The following is a 21404-nucleotide window of genomic DNA, read 5'->3' on the forward strand; positions in this document are numbered from 1 at the left end:
TCATTTCTAGCTTTTGATTTAAAGTGAGTGACGTGCGACTCTCCCTTTCACTTGAACACTTGGAGGCCATTGTAGGGTTATGAATTGGCCTAATTTCACTATTGTTGTGTCTCAGGGAATAGGGAGGCTTGAGGAGAGGGAGAGAGATGGGGGAACGGCCAGTCGGTGGAGCAGTCAGAACACACACAACATCTATTAATTAAGTTTGCCGTCTTACATGGGCACGGTTCATGGCACCCCAAAACAATTACAATAGTAACATCAAAGATCATTGATCACAGATCACCATAACAGATATCATAATAATGAAAAAGTTTGAAATATTGCGAGAATTACCAAAACGTGACACAGAGACACAATATGGCACTGATAGACTTGCTTGACGCAGGGTTGCCACAAACCTTCAATTTGTGAAAAACACAGTATCCGCGAAGCACAATAAAGCGAAGCGCAATAAAACGAGGTATGCCTGTAGTTCCACATCTTAATTATGGAATGATTATATAGTCACAGGAAACATTTTAAAGATTGTTTCCATTATCACAATTTCTGTATTAAGACTATATGCCTTATTTTACATAGACACTCAACAGGTAATTTTAGTCATTTGTCTCTGATTTTCTTGTCTTTGCTCATTATTTTTCTGTCACAGAATTGAAAGGTACACTTACATCTCTAAGTTGTAGGCCATTTAACTACCTAGGTTAATAAAAGGAAATATAATTAAATGTAAATAATAAGTGTTAGCACAAAGAGTCATACATCTAAAAGGGCTTCTTGGGAAGAGAAGGGTGTTGTAGAATATAAACCAGAAAAAAAGAGTTCTGGCAGATTGTGAAGAAAAATTCATAAAGCTTTCAGACTATTCAGCAGCAATAATAAAAATAAAATWAAATTAAATTAAATTAAAAAATATATATAAAATAGGCCAAAAAGGACAATAAATTATATTATGAGAGGTTAAAAAAGATGCAAAGATCTAGATTGAAGAAAAAAGAGGTTTTGTAGCAATTTAGCTAAGCTTCTGATATTATAAAAAAAGATGAAATCAATGTTTCATTAGTAACCTCAATTCAGTAAATAATAAATAAAAAGATATGAACTGAGACTCATAAAGGATCATACAGTACAGTTAGTAGCAAAAGGCTACTAGAGTAAGACTGAAATGTAGAAATATTTCAAAAGAAAACAAAAGTCATCTTAAAACATTTTATTTAAATTATTTTAAACATGTTATGTTCCATGAGTTTTATGTCCTGGTATTATTTCCTGGCACTTAAAAAGCTACTTTTGTTGTAAAATCCATCAGTCCATTTCACTGCTCTCCAAGTAAATCTTTTAGGAAAACTTTATGTACTTTTTGAGCCATTTTGCCACAAATACATTTTTTTGAATCAACAGATACACTGACAAGGGTATACTCTAGAGAGCCAGAAAAGTATGATTAGCCAAGTCCACTGTAGACAAAAGGTAGTAGGTCTAAGTAGCAAAATCCTATTTCAAAAAAAACTATAAAACAATAAAAAAATTCTGAACATCCTTTTTTCCCTCATAAAAGTAAGTTTGCTGTCAGAAGAAAAATACAAGTTCTTAAAGAGCAAGATGACTCCAATCACAGGAAGGGGATGAAGAATTCTATTTGACTTGTCCCTGCTTCCGTTCTCCCGTTCAGTAGGTAGTTAAAATAGACGTCCCTGCACTCAGCACAAAAGGTCTGCCCTTTCCTGTCTTTCTGAGAGAAGAAAACAGAGAGGTCACTGATTGATGCCAACTTAGCCTACATGATAAGCTAGACATCCTGAAGGGAGCACAAGTATGGGAGTGGTATTAGTGACTTCAGTCTCAACGGATGTTCCTGCAAGCATCACTTTCAGTTCACAAGGAAAATGGTATCGTGAACCTCTAAAGGAGTCACCTCCTAGAAAACAAACACTAAGCCATATCACACTATGTGTAGCTCCACTTCTCAGTAAGATGTCAGAAAAAGGCATATATTGAGCAGAACAATTTACTATAAAAGATCACTCACAAGAGCAACCAAGTGGACCTAAGTGTGGAAGAAAGTGGCAAGTCTCTGTGCCAAAAATTCCTCAAACAAAAAGGACTAAAACGTATCAGCAGCTTTTACACTGCAAACTTCCCATGGAAGTCTCTGGGCCATATTCTTTGATGTCTTTTAAAAAGTTCTAGCTTGGGTGTGCATATTCATCAATAAATACATATAAGAAAATATGTATTCAAAATGTCAAAGGGAGACATATTTCAGATCAATCTTAGGAACTTACAGAATGTCAAATAGAACTAAAACTGAAGTTCAGCCTTTAAGTCTACCTACATTTTTAATCAAAGGTGAATCTAGTCCTAGAAGGCAGGTTGTGGCTAGCATCCAAAATGTCTGATGGCTAAAATAGGAGCAATTTTTCCTATTCCAATGATTGCAATAAGAGCAATCTCTCACTCATTCCCTAGAGGTAGATCATATTTACAAAGTGTAAAACATGGATGTTACAGTCAGGCAAACTGCAGGAAAATACTTAGTTAGACATAATCTATGACAACTGAGAAAAGGGATCTGTCCTCCCTTAAGAATGAAAATGGAGATACAGTAAAAATGCAGAAGGGGAGCACAAATCACTAATTGCTCTGCAATTAACAATACTCTCTTTGTTTCCCCCTTTCTTTCATTTTATTATTTCTCTCCAACCCTTAACCTGTGGCCCATGCACACAGCTCCTGACTCCAGTTCCTCTGTCACCAATTCATTCCAGTCCCTCATTGCTGAATCTGCTCATCTTCTGTCTTAGAAATAGCTAGATTCCCTTCTACGCTGAGACACTACTGTGCTGAGACACTCTCCTCCACATACTTTTGAGAGTTTTTAAAACCGCAGTGTGCACATCATGGGTTCTGAGCAGAATTAAAACATTTTTATGCTGAAGAAATGCCAACTACCTTCTATTGATAAATGTAGCACTGGCTCTCTTAATCTGCAATAACACAGATGAAAACCAGGATTATGTTTGAAATACTTTATGCTTGGAGTATGCTTAAGTATGCTCATATTTTCTAATTATGTCACTGGCTATAAAACCTGCAGTAAGTGCTTACACGGGGGCTTCAGAAGCACCGGGCTTTGGACATCTGCTTGTAAAACAAGTTGTAGTGCACTTTCTTGTGACAGGCCTGACCAAAACAGGCTTCATGAAACGAGGTACCCAGCCCGCTTGAGCTTTATACTGTCAGTATGAATTAATCTGGATGGCAACTGGACTTAGGCTTGACAGCAAGTTCAGGAAATGTTCCACTGACAGTTTTGCCATAGCTGATGAGATAACACAGCTCTAGTAAATTAAATGTGAGCACTCAGGTTTTGCTGAATTTGTTTCACTTACTTTTTGGCTTGGCCTAAAAAGCACAAGAACCCAGAGGCAAAAAGATGAAATAAGAGGGGTGGGAGGGGGGCAGCAGGGTGGAGAGTAACAACGACATGAGGTAGAGAAAGAGGAGGAAAAGAACAGAAACATAAATACAGCAATAGCTAAATATGTATAGATAAAATGAGAGCCAAATTTAACAGAAACATATTAAGAGTTGCAAATAATTTCCTCAATAAACCACTTTAGAGTTTCAGTAAATATCATGTGAGGAGCTTCCCTGATATTTCAAACTATTTCAACAGTTTCTGGGAAAGGGAAGTGCTACAGCAAGTGGAAACAGATGCCACATTTCCAACAGGCCCAGCCACTGCTACAAAATTCAGATTACTGATTTTCCAACAGATATTTGACATCCAAAGAAAAGTCTCTTTGCAGTTACACTATCAAAATAAATATGGACAGCCTAAAGATTTTTGATGCAATCTCTTAAGTAAGAAGATTAAGTAGATTAATTTCAGTTTACATTTTGAAAGTAATGTTTCTAACATAGAGACCATTTTTGTCTTTAATTCAAAAAAAACCCCTCCAATTTTCTTTTAGAACAGAGTTTATGCATGAACTGTCACAGAAGAGAAGATATGTAAGCTTTCAGAGAAAAAAAAAGATTTTTTTTATGATTTGAGAGAGCTACTGATACACAGAGCATAGGAAAGTTCTGTTTGTGCCAGTTTTAACATTAGGTCATTCCCTATCATCTTCTTATTACGACCTACATGCAATTGATACTAAATGTTGTTAAACTAACACTCCAAATTGCTAAATGAACAATAGTTCTTCAAAATTTTAATAAAGTTTTATAGTTTTTTTTATGAAAGAGATATTTAAGAGCATAACAAAAATAAAACCTAGCAAAAATAAAAATAAAACATTCTCTCTCATCTCTCAGATGCAAATCTTTATTGATTTCAAAATTATCTCAATATGCAATAAATAAAAAGATAAGAATGTCAACACCAGCAAAACTTTCAAAACGTTCTATAAAACATCATTTATCTGCTTATCTAGATATTAAGAATACTTTTAGGCTTGTAATACACAGAATGTAAAGTCTAAAATATGATGGTGGCAAAGAGGCAATAGCATAAGATGCAATTATGTAAAATTTCTGGTTGTAAAATTCATACCATGTAAAAAAAATGGAAGCAGAACATAGTTTTCTAATCCATCTAAATTTAACAACAAGCTTAGATATTTAATTTCTCCTTACAGTTTTGGAAAACAACTTAATCTTTCTGAAAAGGATCCCCTTTTGTTTATTTATTTCCTTCTTAATGCATGGTGGGGTACGGTATGTGGGGGAATATGGCTGAGATCTAGCAGAAGGGCTGTCATTCCAGCACTGACATTTTCCACAGCATTTCTGTTGCTGTGGATTAAAAAAAAAAAAAATCAGTAAACATAATTCATAAGACTTGAACTCTGGTTAACCCTAGCCCTAATTCTGATTCAATTTCACTGAAGTTTCAGCCTGTTGTCAAATCCAGACTGAGCATTACCTAGTCCGTGCCTTTGAAGGGCAATATTAACAGTCTTAATTGCAACTTTCTTTTCCCACGTGCTACTTAAGCCAAGCAAACAATGTGAACTAGGTTTTAACGCAAATGGGATTTTTGCCATTACTAGTAAAAGGCCACAGGATCTATACTGACCTGACATTGATGGGTCTCAGCATTATCTGGCCTTGTCTTGGCCTGAGCTGGTTTTAGCATGCTCAGGCTGTACTAACAATTGCCTAGCAATTATCGCCTAATGTGTTTCCTTTAGCTCCGGGAAAACTGCACATGGCAAAAAAGGCTGGCAAACCAAGGCATTCACTGGGTAACAAACAGTAGCTCTTTATATTAACTGGGTCTGAGGCAATTGTGCAGCCTTCAAATTTTAGCTTGGAATCAATGAAAAGAAAGCCGGTGTCATAAGAAAACGTACGGAAATAAACTCTGCCTTGGCACACTGCTGGAAACAGTCTTCCTACTTCATTAGCAATGAGGCCAATGAATTTTGCAAAGTCAAAGCAGAGGAATACAACAAACTAATATGACTGCATACAATACAGAAATTTTGCATTTTTCTAGGTAGTAGCCAAGAATACAATAAGTAAATTCATCATTCTTATATTGACAAGATCTCTAGAATATTTGAAGCACCGTAAGTTAAGAACACCTGTAATGAAGAATTGCCATTGGTCATGCTCTCTCTCCACCTGTCAAACATGTACTTTGCAGAGTTATAATCTCCAAGATTATGTATCACATCTTTTATTTTATTTTGTTGTTTTTATACAATATTTGTATTAACAGCAGAAAATAATTTTTTTCCTCAGTATCTGGAAATTTACCATGCACATCATTCGTTCTGTGTTTTAAAATCATCAACATAAAGATTTTCTGAAAAAAGTCAAAGAATAGCTGCAGAAATTGTGTCACCAGAAGCAGCAGTAGATACTTCTAGCTCTTCATTTATGAAAGCAATAAAACATATGAAGTGAGATTTTGTCATCAGACAACACAATACAGAAAGTCTTTCAATGTTTATAGTAATGTGAAACTGCTTTCATGATGATAATTCTGTAAGTTCAAGAAATGGCATTTAATGTCATAGGACATTAAATTGTGATGGTTGCCAGGCTTAGCAAAGAGAAATGCCTTTGCACATGAGTTCAATCGATCCAGTGTTTACTCTGGTAATGTGAGGTGCTGTAGCTATTTAGCGCAGGAAAATGTGAAGTCACTTTCTTTTTTGAATACAGGGAGAAGTAGTTATCATGAAGGAGCTTTCATAGATTTTTTTTTTCTTCTATTTCCTATCTGGTTGATATTAACTGAATCAGTCTTCCAGTGTGAAAAATCTTTTTTTCTGTTCTGTTCTTTTTTTGAAGAAGAAGAAGAAGAAAAATAACCTCTATTTCTTTTGATTGAACCCATCAGAAATAATCAACTCCCTCCACCTCTGGTTTTCCTACACAAACTTCTAGATAACCTAGATCTGGACTTCCCTTTCCCACCTCAGAGGTGGTGCACAGCTGTCTCCCTGCAGCAAGGGTCATTAGTCCATGGTTAAACCATCTCTGTGTTACTAGTAGTCACATGAAGAACAGAGCGTAGCAGCACCTGAGAAAAAGACTGGCCTGGAGCAAGCTACCAGTAGCTGCACAATTCAGCCGAGGTCTGCTTTCTGTACAAACAGCTCATGTCTGAGCACTGGATAGACACAACAAAAGTGGTATCATAAAAAATTATGCAAAGCTCTTGCAAAATCCTCAAGCTCTTGCAAAAAAGTAAGATGTGTGTTATGAGACTATCCTAATGTCAAAAACTGTTAATATATATAATCTATTAAGGTAGAGGCTGGACAGTTTAAGAAATGCTTAATTACCAAAAAAAAAAAAATTTGAGAGATTTATAAGGAAGTCTCCCATCTGATACCACATTCCTACATGACCTGTATATTTTGGCAGATTCACACCTGCATACATGTGAAATTAAAAAAAAAAAAAAAAAAATTTATGAGGAAACTGTTAAAGATAAAACCCATTAATATTTAACACAAGCACATATATATAGGTAGATGGAGATACCTGAACTTGAGAAAAATCTTCTTTTTGTATTTTTACCCTTATCTACTCACATCGTTTCACTTATATTTTTTATTATTATGTTGTAGCCATATTGCCGCACTTAAAGGAGACATACATATCTTGCTTTATATCTTGTATCTTATTAACAGGTGAGATTATCTCATTTTAATAGTTTCCAATTTAAAATATATACATATCTATATTTGTATATATCTATACAGATATATCAATTTTTTAAATACATAGAGCAGGTTTTCTCCCCTAATGGAATAATCCTTTGGGCTCGATTTTGTGATACATGTCCAGCAGCTTAAATAAGCATGCTGGAATACTAACAGAAAATGTCTGTACAAGTATGTTAGACTTCTGCACACATTCACATACAGGTTTCTAACCAAGATGCTCTTGGTAGCCAGACAGTAAAGGGTACTGTGACATAGAGGAAAGTACAAAAAATAGATTTTTTTTTTTAATATGTAATGAGAATACATCAATTTTAAAGAGCTTCACTTGCGATACTTTCCTTCTTTGTTTCCTCTATCCTGTATCTATTGATATAATACGACAGTAATGCGGGTATATTTTTAGATGCAGCCTACTTATCAACTTTAGATGCTGTGCAGCCTACTTATCAAACATTACCGATGTAGGGTTAAACGCCCATTGTTATTTTCAGTGCATACTAAAAAGTGAATATTCAACAGAATCTTGCCATGTATGCTTGCATTAATAATTAATAAAATGTTTCAGTAATCAGCCCAATAACTGACCAGGGGTAAATGAAAGTAAGGTTTTGTAAATTAGAACTGTTGTAAATTATCTCAAGGCAGTACGACAAACTTTTGTTGATACCAGAGTATTCATGAATAAAAAAAAGGCAAAAATCACTTGCTGTACACAAAAATATGCATAGACACCATATAAATGCAAACTAGAAGTGGGAAAACTCTCTCCATGATTTTCTTCCACCATATCGTGCTGGAGAAGCCTCATGTTCGTAGACCCTGGTCCTCATAGGGAACTTTAACCACCCCGATATCTGCTGGAAGGGCAACACACAAGGGCACAAGCAATCCAGGAGGTTTCTGGACTGCACTGATGACAATTTCCTGACACAGGTGATTGAAGAGTCAATGAGGGGAGATGCTCCACTGGACCTCATACTTATAAAAAAGGAAGCACTGGTTGGAGATGTAGAGGTTGGGCAGCCTTAGCTGCAGTGACTATGAAATGGTGGAGTTCAGCATCCTGAAAGGAGGGAACAAAGGAGAAACACGATCACAATCCTGGACTTCAGGAGAACACTTTTTTCACACATCTGTTTGGAAGAATCTCCTGGGAGATGGTCCTGGAAAGAAGAGTGGTCCAGAGAGCTCATTGATTTTCAAAGTTCACCTCATCCAAGCTCAAGAAATTGTCCATCCCAACAAACAGGAAATCAAGCAAAAACAGCAGGAGGCCTTCATGGACGAACAAGGAGCTCCTGACAAAACTCAAACATAAGAAGGGAGAGGTCACCCGACAAGAATAAAGGGACACTGTCCAAACATTCAGGGATAGGGTTAGGAAAGCTAAAGCCCAGCTGTAGTTGAATCTGTTGAGGGATGTGAAAGGCAACAAGAAAGGCTTCTACAGGCATATCAGCAGCAAAAAGAAGACTAGGGAAGATGTGGGCCCTCTGCTGAATAGGGCAGAGGACCTGGAGACAAAGGACACAGAAAAGGCCAAGGTACTCTCAATGCCTTCTTCACCTCAATCTTCACTGAGAAGACTGGCCTTCAGGAAGCCCAGGTTCCTGATACCAGAGGGAGTCTAGAACAAGGAAAACTTACCCTCAGTGGAGGAGGATCAGCTAAGGAGACATTTATACAAACTGGACATAAACAGGTCTGTGGAACCTCATGAAACGCGCCCATGAGGGCTGAGGGAGCTGGTCAATGTCATTGTGAGGCCATTCTTGATAATCTCTGACATGTCATGAGAATCAGGAGAGTTTCCTGAGGACTGGAAGAAACCAAATGTCACTCTTATTTTCAAGAAGGTCAAGAAGGAGGATCTGGGGAACTACAGGCAGGTCAAACTACAGGACTGCAGCCTCACCTCGATCTCTGGGAAGGTGATGGTGCAATCCTCTTGGACACCATTTACCAGACATATTAAGGATAGGAAGGTGACTGGGAGTAGTCAGTATGGATTTATGAAGAGGAAAGCATGCCTCACCATCCCGAAAACCTTCTACGATAAGATGATTGGCTCGGTGGATGAGGGAAGAGCAGTGGATGTTCTTTCTCTCGACTTAAGCAAGGTTTTCAGTGCTGTCTCCCATAACATCCTCACAGAAAAACTGATGAAGTACACCTAGATGAATGGACAGTGAGATGGACTCAAACCTTCCGGAACTGCTGGGTTCAAAGGGTTGTGACCAGTAGCACAAAGTCAACTCAGGAGGAATAACTGTATGCACCATGCATGGGAGCCAATCGGCTGAAAAGCTGCTTTGCAGGAAAGGCCCTGGGGGTCCTTGTGAACAGCAAGTTGAACATAAGCCAGCAATGTGCCCTCATTGCAAAGGCAGCCAACAGCATCCTGAGCTGCTTTAGGAAGAGCATTGCCAGCAGGTTGAGGGAGGTGACCCTTCTGGAGTGCTGTGCCTAGTGCTGTGTCTAGTGCTAGGCTCTGGAGCTACCAGAGTGAGTCCAGCAAAGGGCCACGAAGATGATTAAGGGGCTGGAGCATCTCTCATATGAGGAGGTGCTGAGAGAGCTGGAATTGTTCAGCCTGGAGAATAGAAGGCTCAGGGGGGTCTCATCCATGTGTGCAAACACCTGATGGTGGGGGGCAAAGAAGATGGAGACAGACTCTTCTCAGTGGTGCCCAGTGGCAGGACTAGAGGCAACGGGCACAAATTGCAATTCAGGAAACTCCATTTAAAAATAAGAAAAAAAAAGAAAAAACTTTTTTACTGTAATGGTGATCAACCACTGGAACAGGTTGCCCAGAGAGGTTGTGGAGTCTCCATTCTCAGAGATATTCAAAATCTGACTGGACATAATCCTGGGCAACCTGTTCTACTTGACCTTGCTCTGAGCAGAGTGGCTTGACTAGACAGTCTCCAGGGGTGCCTTCCAGCTTCAACTATTCTGTGATTCTATGTAGCACAACTTAGAAGGGAGGCTTAGAAAAACATATATGGGACTCAAAGTCAGATGTCACAGGGGACAGTCCTTTATAGTCAAAGAAAACTGCAAGTTTCTCATTAAATGTCTATTGTTGTAATTTGGGATTACTAGTAGATCATAAAAGGAGCCCTTGGAGTGCCTCCCCTTTCTGTAGTCCTATCAGCAACCACTGGAAAATAGTTATTGCACTGTCTCTTGCCTAAAAGGAAGTGATTCTTCCTAGATATGAAAAAAGGCTTAATTTTTATACAAAGTAAATTAGACAACTAAAGCTGAAATTCTGATACCACTGAAGCATATATTCATGATTTAATCATAGATGCTGAAATTGAAATAAAACTAATAAATGCAAAACAAAACAAAAGGGACAAAGAGGGAAATAAGAAATACTAGGAATAGATAACAGAATGACACTGTAACATAAATTTATAGAGGATCTGCATCAAAGGTCTAAGCATAAATGCTAAACTCCAAAAAATGCAAATACCTGGACTCAGGATTTTAGCTGCAGAATACTGATATTAAGCTATAAATAAAAATAGGTGTAAATTACAGTCATGGGACCTTCCATGCCTTATTCGTCACCCATGCCAGGGCTTTAGAATGTGGTAGCTCAAGCAATTATTAAAATGAAATAAGGGAGGAAGGGGGCGGGGGGCATGGGCTTTCCCCCTTAACCCCACCATTTTGTTCTTTTGAGGAAAGATCTTTCTTTCGTTATATCAGTATCACCGTATTTTATATCAATCACAAAAGAAAAACAAAGAAAACAAAACAAAACAAACCTGAAAAGTTCAAGGACTTTCCTTCCAGATCAGTATTTTACCACTTCCTTTAAGGCATATGGCCAGATTACCTGCCTTTTCATTCAAGGCAACATCTTTAGTCAGAATAAAAATCCATCCTTGGCATTCACCTGATGAACAGGAGGTCAACTAGGGTATTTCTGTGAATGTAGCAGTATGAGTCCCAATCCATTTTTGATTTCAACAATTTATCTTGACTGCCTTCTGAATATTAACAGTCTTCTGACATGTTTGTGACACATCTTTTTTCTGCCTTTATTTTTAGGGCAGGTTTTACTCATGGTTTGCTCTTTGATCTTCCACAACTACAATCAAATAGAAACTAATGCCATGTCACCGCTGCCTTTTTTATTTTTTTATTTTTTTTTGGAAATATATGGGTAAAACATTCTTACAAAGTTAACTCTTTATAAATCAGTGCAAATATCCTATATGGAAATTACGTATATGCATCTATCCTGAAATACTTCAAATTTACCCAAAATGAAAGTGTTTGCCTTACAACAAGCAGCAGCTGCAAAAGTTTAGAAACCCTTTCTTTTACAAAATAAATACAAGCATTTTTAACCATGTAGGATACCATACAGGTAACCATGGAAAAACTTCTGTTTCAAAATTATGTACAAATTACCCCATATTCTTTTTTCACTATTCCGAGCTTTGGCACATCATGGATTTCTTTCTAAGGATAACTTTAATTATTTTCTAGCGAGCAAATCAACTTCACAGAAGAGATTCTTGATAAGAAAGATCATGCAAAAATGTGTACAAGAACAATACAAATATACTGATCTCACAAATATCAAAAGTGTTGGTGCACCCTCATCAATGAGGCTTATCACTTGACTCCTGTCCACATGGCCTTCCCTTCACAATTGTTTTTTTTTATTTAATTTTTCTACTTTTCAAACCATAAAATCTGATAATAAACTCATTGTCCTCTCTGGCCACATTTAAAGTATTTATCAGAGGATCAATTACCTCCAACATTTCTACTAAGACAGAAAGACGATTTCTTGAGAAATTGTTTTTCTATAGAAATAGATACTAAAACACTCGACACTGAGGCCAGAAATGGTACCGACAATGCAGCCTGAAATAAATTAGATGCTGTTCTCAAAGACTTAAATTCCTTCCCTCCACCCCCAAGAACAGACCTGCTGTATTGCTCTCTGGATATCAAAAGCATAGTATTAGTCCACTGCTAGCGGGGCTTGAGAATGAACGGCACGTTTGGTTAGCAGTGGGAGGCACGAGACAACTGCAGTGCAGTGAAAAGCTAAGGAGACAGATGGCTGACTGGGACCAAAGATACTTCTTTAATCTGTTCTGTACTGATACCAAGCTGATATTGCTGAACCCAGTCAGAATAGAAATCTGACCAGATTCAGTCCTGGCACAGGCACAAAGACAGTGGGAACAACATCCGTTTACAGCAGAGCTGAATTTCCATTCAGGTTCTTTTTCATCTATTGCTTCCTACCTTCAAATATTCTCTATTTTTAAACTACTTAATTGCAAATGATGCAACAGAAGAAGCTCTGAAAGGTTTAAAGTTCAACAAGCCCTCATGGTTCTCATGGCTCTGGTATAAAATACAAATATTGCCATGTTATAATAAACACCATGACATTATTTGTTATAGTCATTATAAATAAATATTAATAACTAATCTTCATTATGTCAATGGCATTTTTGACTTAAGACTGGAAAAGATCTCAAATATAAAAAGTTGTGCCTTTTTAGCAGTCATGCAAGGCAAGCACTATGGTGCTCAAGACTGTAAGGCAATGCCAGCATGAATCAAAACTGAACACATTAAACCTATGATTGTGCAAGCAAAAACTTTATACATTCAGATACTTTAATATATGCTAAAAAGAAGCTGATACAACTATAAAAATATCATCTTAATTTTCCTTTCTTTTTTTAGAACTCAGCTCAAAAATCAGTTTCTTCAGCAAGTCTAGGTTCTTCCAGTCAGTGGTAGCCACATTTTATACTGATAGTCCAGGTCAGAATTTTATTTCTTAGACAACATATAATGCCATGTAAAGCTTTTATCTATCCATTATTTCATAAACTCTCTAATTATCTTTGAGTCTGCATTTCATTGTAATATTAAAGATATATAATTATGTCTGACCAATAGCACGCAAAGGATAATTTCAGCGTTGTCCAAAAAATATTATTATAAACATGTCTGTAAGAAACAACAACTCCTTGCACCAATTTGCCCAAGWTGAATCTAAGATTTTTTTCAGTCTAGTGCCTTCAGTAGTACATCACAGAAGTGCAGGAACAGTCTCTAACAAATCATATTTTGAAACAGAGATTATATTGTTACCAGTATCTTGATTAATTTAAATTTCTTCTTTACATTTTCATTCCAGACATAACTCGGTGCTGTACCATGCCTTATCAACTATTCTTGATTACAGCCTTATTTAAAAACTCATACTTAATTTTAAGTGACCTGCTCTTAACTGTAGTTCTTATGCGTTAACTATATCTTCAACCCTTTCTTGGCATTTAAGCACATGAGGAAACATATAAGTATATACTAAGTACTAATCAAATAAAATGGAATCATGCATGCACTTAAATACTGTGCTGAATGAGCCCAGAACTATCCAGAAGTTTAAAGTTGAGTGTATGCTTACATATTTTTATCAGTCAGGGCCTATGCTATTACTGTAGTATTTACAGTTTCAGAAGAGTTTCCAATAAAAAAATTACTTTTTTAAAATACAGAAATCTTTTGAATATTTAACTTTTCCTTTCAACTATCCCAGGCATGAGCTCTGACAAAAGAGGAAGTTTATTTTGTTTTTATTAGAACTGGAATTTATACAGATGAAGTAACTAGATCTCTGAAGAGTTTTAAGAGGAAGAAAAACAAGCCTAACAACCACACTGTCCCAGAGACAAAGTGTTCATCCACTTCTTAATTTTCTGCAGTCTGCTTTAATTCCAAAGTCCCTTAAAACAGAAACTGGAAATTTGTAATACTGAAGAATAATGCTTCTGAATGCTCCCATACAAAATACTTTTTATCAAAAAAGTGCTTCTTGTATTGACCGAGTTCTGCACTTTTGGAAATTCCACTGCATCACCACATTGGACCTTGGGGTGGGGGGTGCTGGAAATCAGCAGCAAGACACAAGGGCCTCAGAACAAGAGTGCAAGCCTTATATTTTTTCTCCAAGTCCCTAATATTTAAATCCTGCATTCCCCTGAGTTTTGTCAGAAGGTTCATAGAAGCTTGTGGGCTTCAAGTTCTGTTTCTACCATTGGAAGAATGTATAAGCTCTGATTTGACCTCATTCATGTAGACATCCCCTTACTTTTTTGAAATGGAGCAAGGGTATCTGTTTTATTTAAAAATACAGTCAAAAAAGGTCTTACTTCTATGTTATACTATAGCTCAATTGTGGTTTCAAACCAAACTGTTAGAACACTTGTTTAAAGTGTAAGTGCTGTGCCCAAGTTCCTCAAACAGCATATCACATCATACCCACTACCACGCCTGAAATAACTGGCTCTCAGAAATCCTAGGAGTACATAAATTTCATCTTGCTCACTGAGGGGTTTTGATTAAAAAAATAAAAATATCAAGCTTCTTCAGGCCAGAGAAACAGATCTTCATTATTACTTTTAAACTTTGCGCTCCAGATGCTCATCTGTGGGACAGAGCACCATCGTTCTCCTTGCACCCCTTTCCAAGGACTCTTGTTGCATTTTAAATGATCCATAATTTGGAGATCCAAAGTGAATCCATGAACTTCAGTAATTTCTCACTAAGGCCAAACTCCATGTGAACAGTCTTACACACAGTGCATCCCTACTTGATTATACACGATATAACTATACCCATGACATTATTTCATACCATCAAGTAATTGGTTCTGGGAATTGATTTAGGGAATCACATAAAAACATGCTGACATCTACTTGACATACAAAAATCAAAATACTCTCAGGTGAAAGTATCTAATATTGGTCATTTCTTAAAAATGTCTACAAGGCACCACATACAGCAGTTGCACTATGCAAATAAATCATATAAATAACAAATGCCATGGTCTATATATGCTTTTCTGTTTTTTAAAGCAAAATCAGAATTTTAAACTTACCTTATTAGTATTGATAGCTGTGATGACCCACACACACTGAGCATTGCTGTCATACTGGAATGGAAAATTAGGTGATGTGAAAGTGCCTCCAGGTCCCTGAAGACTGGATCCACAAGTCTTGACTGCAAAAAGAAAGTTCATCTTATAATTCACATACAAAATACATAAAGCTTGTTTTATGAATCTGCTACAACTTATATTAATCAGCATTTAAAGGATTAAAATACCATTGACCAAAAATAGAACTACCTAACACAAGATAACTGAACACTCACGCTTCTGTTCAAGCTCATAATCTAAACCAAACCAAACCAAACCACACCACACATGCATACACACAAACATTCGAATGAAAAGAGGGACTACACAAAGAGGAACTCTCTGCTCCATTTATTTTTAAAGGAATGCTTTCACTTAAGAAGTACCTAATGTCATTATCTCCACAGATATCTGTAAAAAGAAGAGTTTATATAGTAGAACACAAAGATCACTCTAAACATGGTGTATATTTTTGTTTATTTATTGGTGTATGGCTACAGCAGCATTTTTCCTGCTGTTACCACTTCCCATGCCATTGAACCAATAGCTGAAACATTGAAAATTTTAAAGGGAACTTGTAAAAGCCAGTCTTACACAAAACAGTGTAACTGTTTTTAAAGACTGCTAAGTACATTCATTTACAAATCAAAATCTGTATGGTTATTTATAGTAGAATATCATAAAAAAAAGAAATCCTTATTCATTTTAGGTTGTGTCTTACATCACAAATAACCCACAGGAGATAGAGTTATTTGGACTGGTGAATGCTACTACTTAGGCACTAAAACCATAGCCTGCTGAAGCCAGGGGAAGTTTTACTGTTGGCTCCTTGATATTCAAATCTTTCCTAATGCACTAATGGTGAACTTTTCCTATACTAAGCTCTAGAACTGACAAGCAACCTCAGCTCATGAGCTTCTCATCCTGTTCCTGTAGTGATTATTATGGCATGCAAGTAAACTGCGGAAGCTAAAGGATTATTGCTAACTCTAGATGCTGGCAGAATCCAGCTCATGTAATCGATTAAAAATTTTGACTAAAAGAAGCAAAATTACCATACAGCCACACTGCACTTTGCATGCACAACGCGTGCTTATCTGAGCAATACCAAATACATGCAGATTCAGCTGTTCTTGGATGCAGACTGCTTCCCCCACCCCATTAACCTCCAGGAGGAATGTCATTCAAAATGGAAATGCACAGTTACCCAGTCCTTAGAAAACTAAAAAATTCCCTCCCCAGACCTTGTGGCTCATTTCTGGTTCTGGGCTTCACCACATTTCTAGTGCTAACTCAGTTATTACATTTCCGATGGTAACTTTTGCAATCATACGAAAATCTCCTGATAAATTTGACCCAGCTAGTTCATAGAATTATTATTCTCCAAGTCTGAATTACAAATGCACCAAATAATTTATTGACACATTAGTTTAACACACAATCAATACTTATAACATTAAAAACTTTCCTAATTTCACAGAAAAAAATGTTGACAATTGATTAATGTAACTTTTTTTTCTGTTAAATTATTGGTATGTGCTACTGACATGACTCAGTGACATGTACATAGTTGGTATTTGAGGATTTTTTTTAAAGGAACATATTTTGAAGAATTTTCTTCTAAAAAAAGATACTTATTATGGATTTAAGTAGCACGCTATTGCAAAAAAATCCAGATAATGAAATTATTGCATTTTATAGAATGGAAAAAAAAACATAATAAACAAATAAAAAAAGACACAACTGGCACCAAACCTTCTTTAGAAAGAGGTCTGTGAAAAAGTGATATACAGGAAACCCATCATGGAAGTCACAATTAAATATTGCTAAATCTACTTCAACATCACCTTTTCCCAAGTGAATCTGCGTATCCAGATATGGAAATTTTGGTCAATACACAGCTTGGTTAAGTATGCTCTACTTGCAACAGCTTGCAAATAAAAGCAGATACTTTTAAAAGACTGTGATAGTTGGTAATTATCCAGTGTTGTGAACTCAAATTTTTGTGTTCTCTCCAAACATAAGACATGATATGAGAGATTCTCATATGTTAGGCAATTTAAAATGCTTTGGCACATTCAAGAAAAATGAAGGCTACTAGGTCAAACAATCTAACAGAATAATCCAGCACATAATGTGCTCATCGTTTCCATCCAAGCCACGCCACTTTTACCCCTCAGAGAAGAGCCCGTTCAAAGCCATCCAGAAGCCGCAGCCCGGGGAGAGGACAGGACGGCTCCTGATTTACGAGCAGGGGCTGCAGCTGATGAGTGTCTGAGCAAGCGAGAGAGTATCAATGCCTGGCACAGCTTTTCTTCTCTTGTGTTTCTAAATAAGAACCCGTATGACTCTTGCAGCTCGTGTTGGTGTGTGGGAAGAGCGAAAGCGAGGAGGGAAAAGCAGTGAGTGTTCCCGACCCAATCTGCTGGCCCATCTGAGCGCGCGTGTGCGCGTGGCCGTGTGGAGCGGGGCGGGCGGCACGTTGCGTCGCAGGCTGACCTGCTCCGCGCAGGAGCTGCCTTTGCTGCCTCTCCTCCGCACAGCCACGTACCGGAGGCCCCAAAGAAAAGCCATCTGCTTCGATAGTGGAATGATCCTGATAGGTCTTTGACACCTAATTTCTGTTGTTTACACTCATTTCAAGTATTCCTAACAGACATTTGCCTTGAGTACTAAATCAGAAAAAAAAAATCACAAATTAAAGACACCTGATTTTGAAACCTGATTAATGAGGGAAAAGGAGTGATTAAAAATATGGATCTTCGTTCATCTGAAAATACAAATATAAGAAGCAGCAAAGATGAAACCATTTGCTATACTTATTTACAGTTTAAGACGACTTCTAATTCACCAATATAAAATACTGAAATAGTATGATCTAATAATGAAACTCTATAGAGCTCAAATAGAGAAAAAAGTATATGTTCAGGGCTTTAGCTCTTATATGATTAATCCCATTGCATCTGTCAGGTGACTGATGAACAAATCACATCTGTGTTTTTTGGATGCGTATCAGAGTCATTTCTATTTAGTAACAATTGTAGTAAAAGCACTGTTCTACTGTAATATGATAATATAATACTAGAATATGCTAACAATTTTCAAGTCTGTAACCCAATTTGCCCATTAAAAACAAAACCTCCCATATGATTACTTTCTTTACCTAGTAAGTCATCTGCCTCCGAACATCAATACTGTATTGTCTCCTTTAATAGCCCTGGTTTTGCTTGCTTCCCATTACCTGTTCTCTGTCTTAATAGGCCTCTCATGCTCCCTGCCTCTGCCTCCGGTTTTGTGTGGACTACACGAAGATTCATTCTCCAGCACTGCAACCTTTAAAGTGCTGAAATGCTGCCAATCGTGGGCAGTGCACTGTATACTCGTAAATTTTTTTTTTTTTTAGTCATTAGTAGCAAATCTCTCAAACACCTAACAAGCAGTCTAAATAAACTTGTTGCTTTATTTATCAAAAATTATAAATACTTCCTACATCTTTTGTTTTGAGACATTCTTTGACAACCCTTCTGAGTTCAGGTTATTCCTCATAAGCTAGTTCACCTAAGTGTGAACGGGCTGTCATGTTTCTGTGCTGATTCTTACAGCACTGTAGGGAGTAAGCAAAAAAGAAAAAAAACCTAACTGTTTGCACTGGATTTTGGAAGTACTGCCTCAGTCAGTTGATTAATGCAACTCTTCGCATGGGTAAGTCTATTTAACATGAGCAAAGCTTCCAGAAGCTGAAAGTCGCAGAATTGCAACTAGGGTTCAAATACGCAGCGCTAGTGATCGCCGGCTAAGCAAGCACAGAGCGCCGGTGAGGCGAACGGCACCTGGAGGTGTGTTCAGCTCAGCTCCCTGTGCTGCCGCCTGGGAAACGCGCAGCATGGAACGGCCGCTTCCGACCGCTGCCGCGCCACCTACCTCGGCCAGCAAACTAAAATAGGCCTGAACCAAAGGGAGGCAAACAACCTGAAAAGTACACTAAGTTACTCTTATAAAGCAAGATTCCTAGGACATGTAATTTTATACCTCAAATACATAAAGCACATGTAAACATGCCCTCCATAAAGTTTTATAGGGAGGAAGTTTAGAAACACTTCATAGACATGAAATTTCATAAAGCTTCAAAAGCACAAAAAAGAACCAACTCAGTAACAAGAAAAATAACCTGTAAAGACAGGAAGAAAATCTAAACTGCTTTTCTGAAGACTGTTCAATAGTTTTGTAAAATATATGCAGAGAAGCAGCATATTAGGGGCTTAATTCCTTTCTAATCCTGGAATCCTGTCTAAACATGGGAGCATTTGGAAATGGGATTTTTATATCCGTAAGAAAAGACTATTAAGAGTAGACAATTTTCTGAGCAGTACTGATAAAGCAGSAAGTTATCTCATTAGAACATGGGGGAACAAAATTACATTAATCAGCGTGCCAGATAATCCATGTTTTTCATTGATTGTCTTACATACTTTAGTTACTGTTTATATAGTGTATTAAAAATGTGTAATAACAGAAATCATAAGTAGCAGGTCCTTTTAAAAAAAAGGAAGACAAGTGCCTATACTGAAATTCTAGTTCGGCTGGCGCCGAACGCCAAAGCAGGGAGGCCAGCACGGTCTCACCTCCGTGCGGCTCCCTGCGGACAGGCGCCGCGCTGCCCGCGTGACGCCTCCCCGACATCGCGCCCCGTCAGCGTACGCGGAGGCGCACGCGCTGCGGGCGGCTCGCGCTCCCCTGCCGCCCTGCCCGTGTACACCTGCCCACCAAGCTTCAGGCAGCGCTTCACTGCCCCGGCCGCTTAGGCTGAGTTTGGAGACCTCAGGGGTGCGCTGGCTTTAAACTGCTCTTGCCCCCTCCCTCGCAAAGGGAATGCCAAAACATCACCTAAAAGCTGCAGTAGAAAGCACCGCACATACGCATGGGTGTTATAGGAAAGTAAAATAAGGACTAAATAGTATCAACAGAAGACAGGTTTTAAGTTTTTAGGTGTTTTATTTCTCTGATTTCCTCAAAAGGAGAAAAAAAGGAGCAATCTTCTCTGGTAGGTTGGGAATTCAAAAGCCAGGATATGGCAGTAATAAAACAGTTTTGTTGAGCTGGCTAGAGACTCAAAGTCCAGATACACAGTCACTAGCTAGTATTTCAGACACTAAATTGCAAGGCTGCTATTTTTTCATTTATAAATATATAGAGGTCTATTTATGTGTGTGTATTTTTATCCTCAAGTACACAAACTATTTGGCAAAGTTACTTTTGAACTCATACATTTCTTTCCATAACACTATAACACCACAGACTATAGCGGCAGCATTTGCTGCTTGCTGGCCCATCTCCACAAAAAGACACAAAAAAACCCACAGCAGGTGGGGGGGAGGCAGAGCAAGAGGCAGAGCGAGCGAGCGCGAAAGAGAGAAAGGTCATGCTAAGGAAGCCTGAAGCCAGCTCCTGCTTTCCTAAATCTTCATGTACTTGTATGCATGCACAGATATACAAATATATACAAACTTAGGTTTTCATGGATACCTGTGCATGTTCATACATACGTGTGTCAGCAGATGTGTGTCTCTGTGTACACAAACATGTATCTAATTCTGTTTTAAGCATATAAACAGCTGAACAACACTAGCTGAAAAWCAGGCACATGAGCTTTACCACCATGACAGATTTGTTACTTTCCTTTTCAGTAATTGCAAAAAAATTCCAACTGAGACACTTTCTTTCTTCCACAAGAAAGTCTGACAATTTATTTTCAAGTTGAAACGCTGAAGTAAAAAAATAAACAAAATGTGGACTTTAAGAAAAAAAAAATCACACACCTCACCTTATAAATCATGGCATTATTTCTCATCTTTCTGCAATTCATCAGCACCTATTGCAGCCAACTCCTACTAATTCTGACAAATTTTTATACCAAGGTTGCTAGTAAACCCCATGTCAGAAATGATATTCTTGTGATACTCAAAGTGTCTGAAATACATATGAAGTTATTCTGCTTTATTTAAAATGGTAACAAGGTCTGTAACAATCTTTTTCTCATGGAGTGGTGCTTTAGAGACTGTAAGAACCAACTGAAGTTAGGTTATACCAATTTTATTTGTCTTTCCTCAAATGAAATGGTTGAACTAGGTAGAAGATGTGAGAGAGGATACTATGTGTAGTGCAGGAAAACTGGTTACTGTGTATAGGCATTTTTAACAACCAATTTTTTTCTAAAATGAAAGTAAGAGGACAAT

General features: G+C 37.6%; 1 protein-coding gene across 1 annotated transcript in view; it reads right to left on the reverse strand.

The window, feature by feature from the left end:
* LOC112974075 (CUB and sushi domain-containing protein 3) overlaps positions 1–21404 on the reverse strand; it is a gene marked incomplete at its 3' end in the record, with an annotated part of 516764 nt that overhangs the window by 339807 nt on the left and 155553 nt on the right. Inside the window, exon 9 of the mRNA XM_026082659.1 lies at positions 15133–15254. Within this exon, the coding sequence (XP_025938444.1) occupies positions 15133–15254 (122 nt within the window). The remainder of the gene's footprint in view (positions 1–15132; positions 15255–21404) is intronic.

This window comes from Apteryx rowi, unplaced genomic scaffold (assembly GCF_003343035.1).
Source record: "Apteryx rowi isolate R43461 unplaced genomic scaffold, aptRow1 scaffold_589, whole genome shotgun sequence".
Classification (NCBI taxonomy): domain Eukaryota; kingdom Metazoa; phylum Chordata; class Aves; order Apterygiformes; family Apterygidae; genus Apteryx; species Apteryx rowi.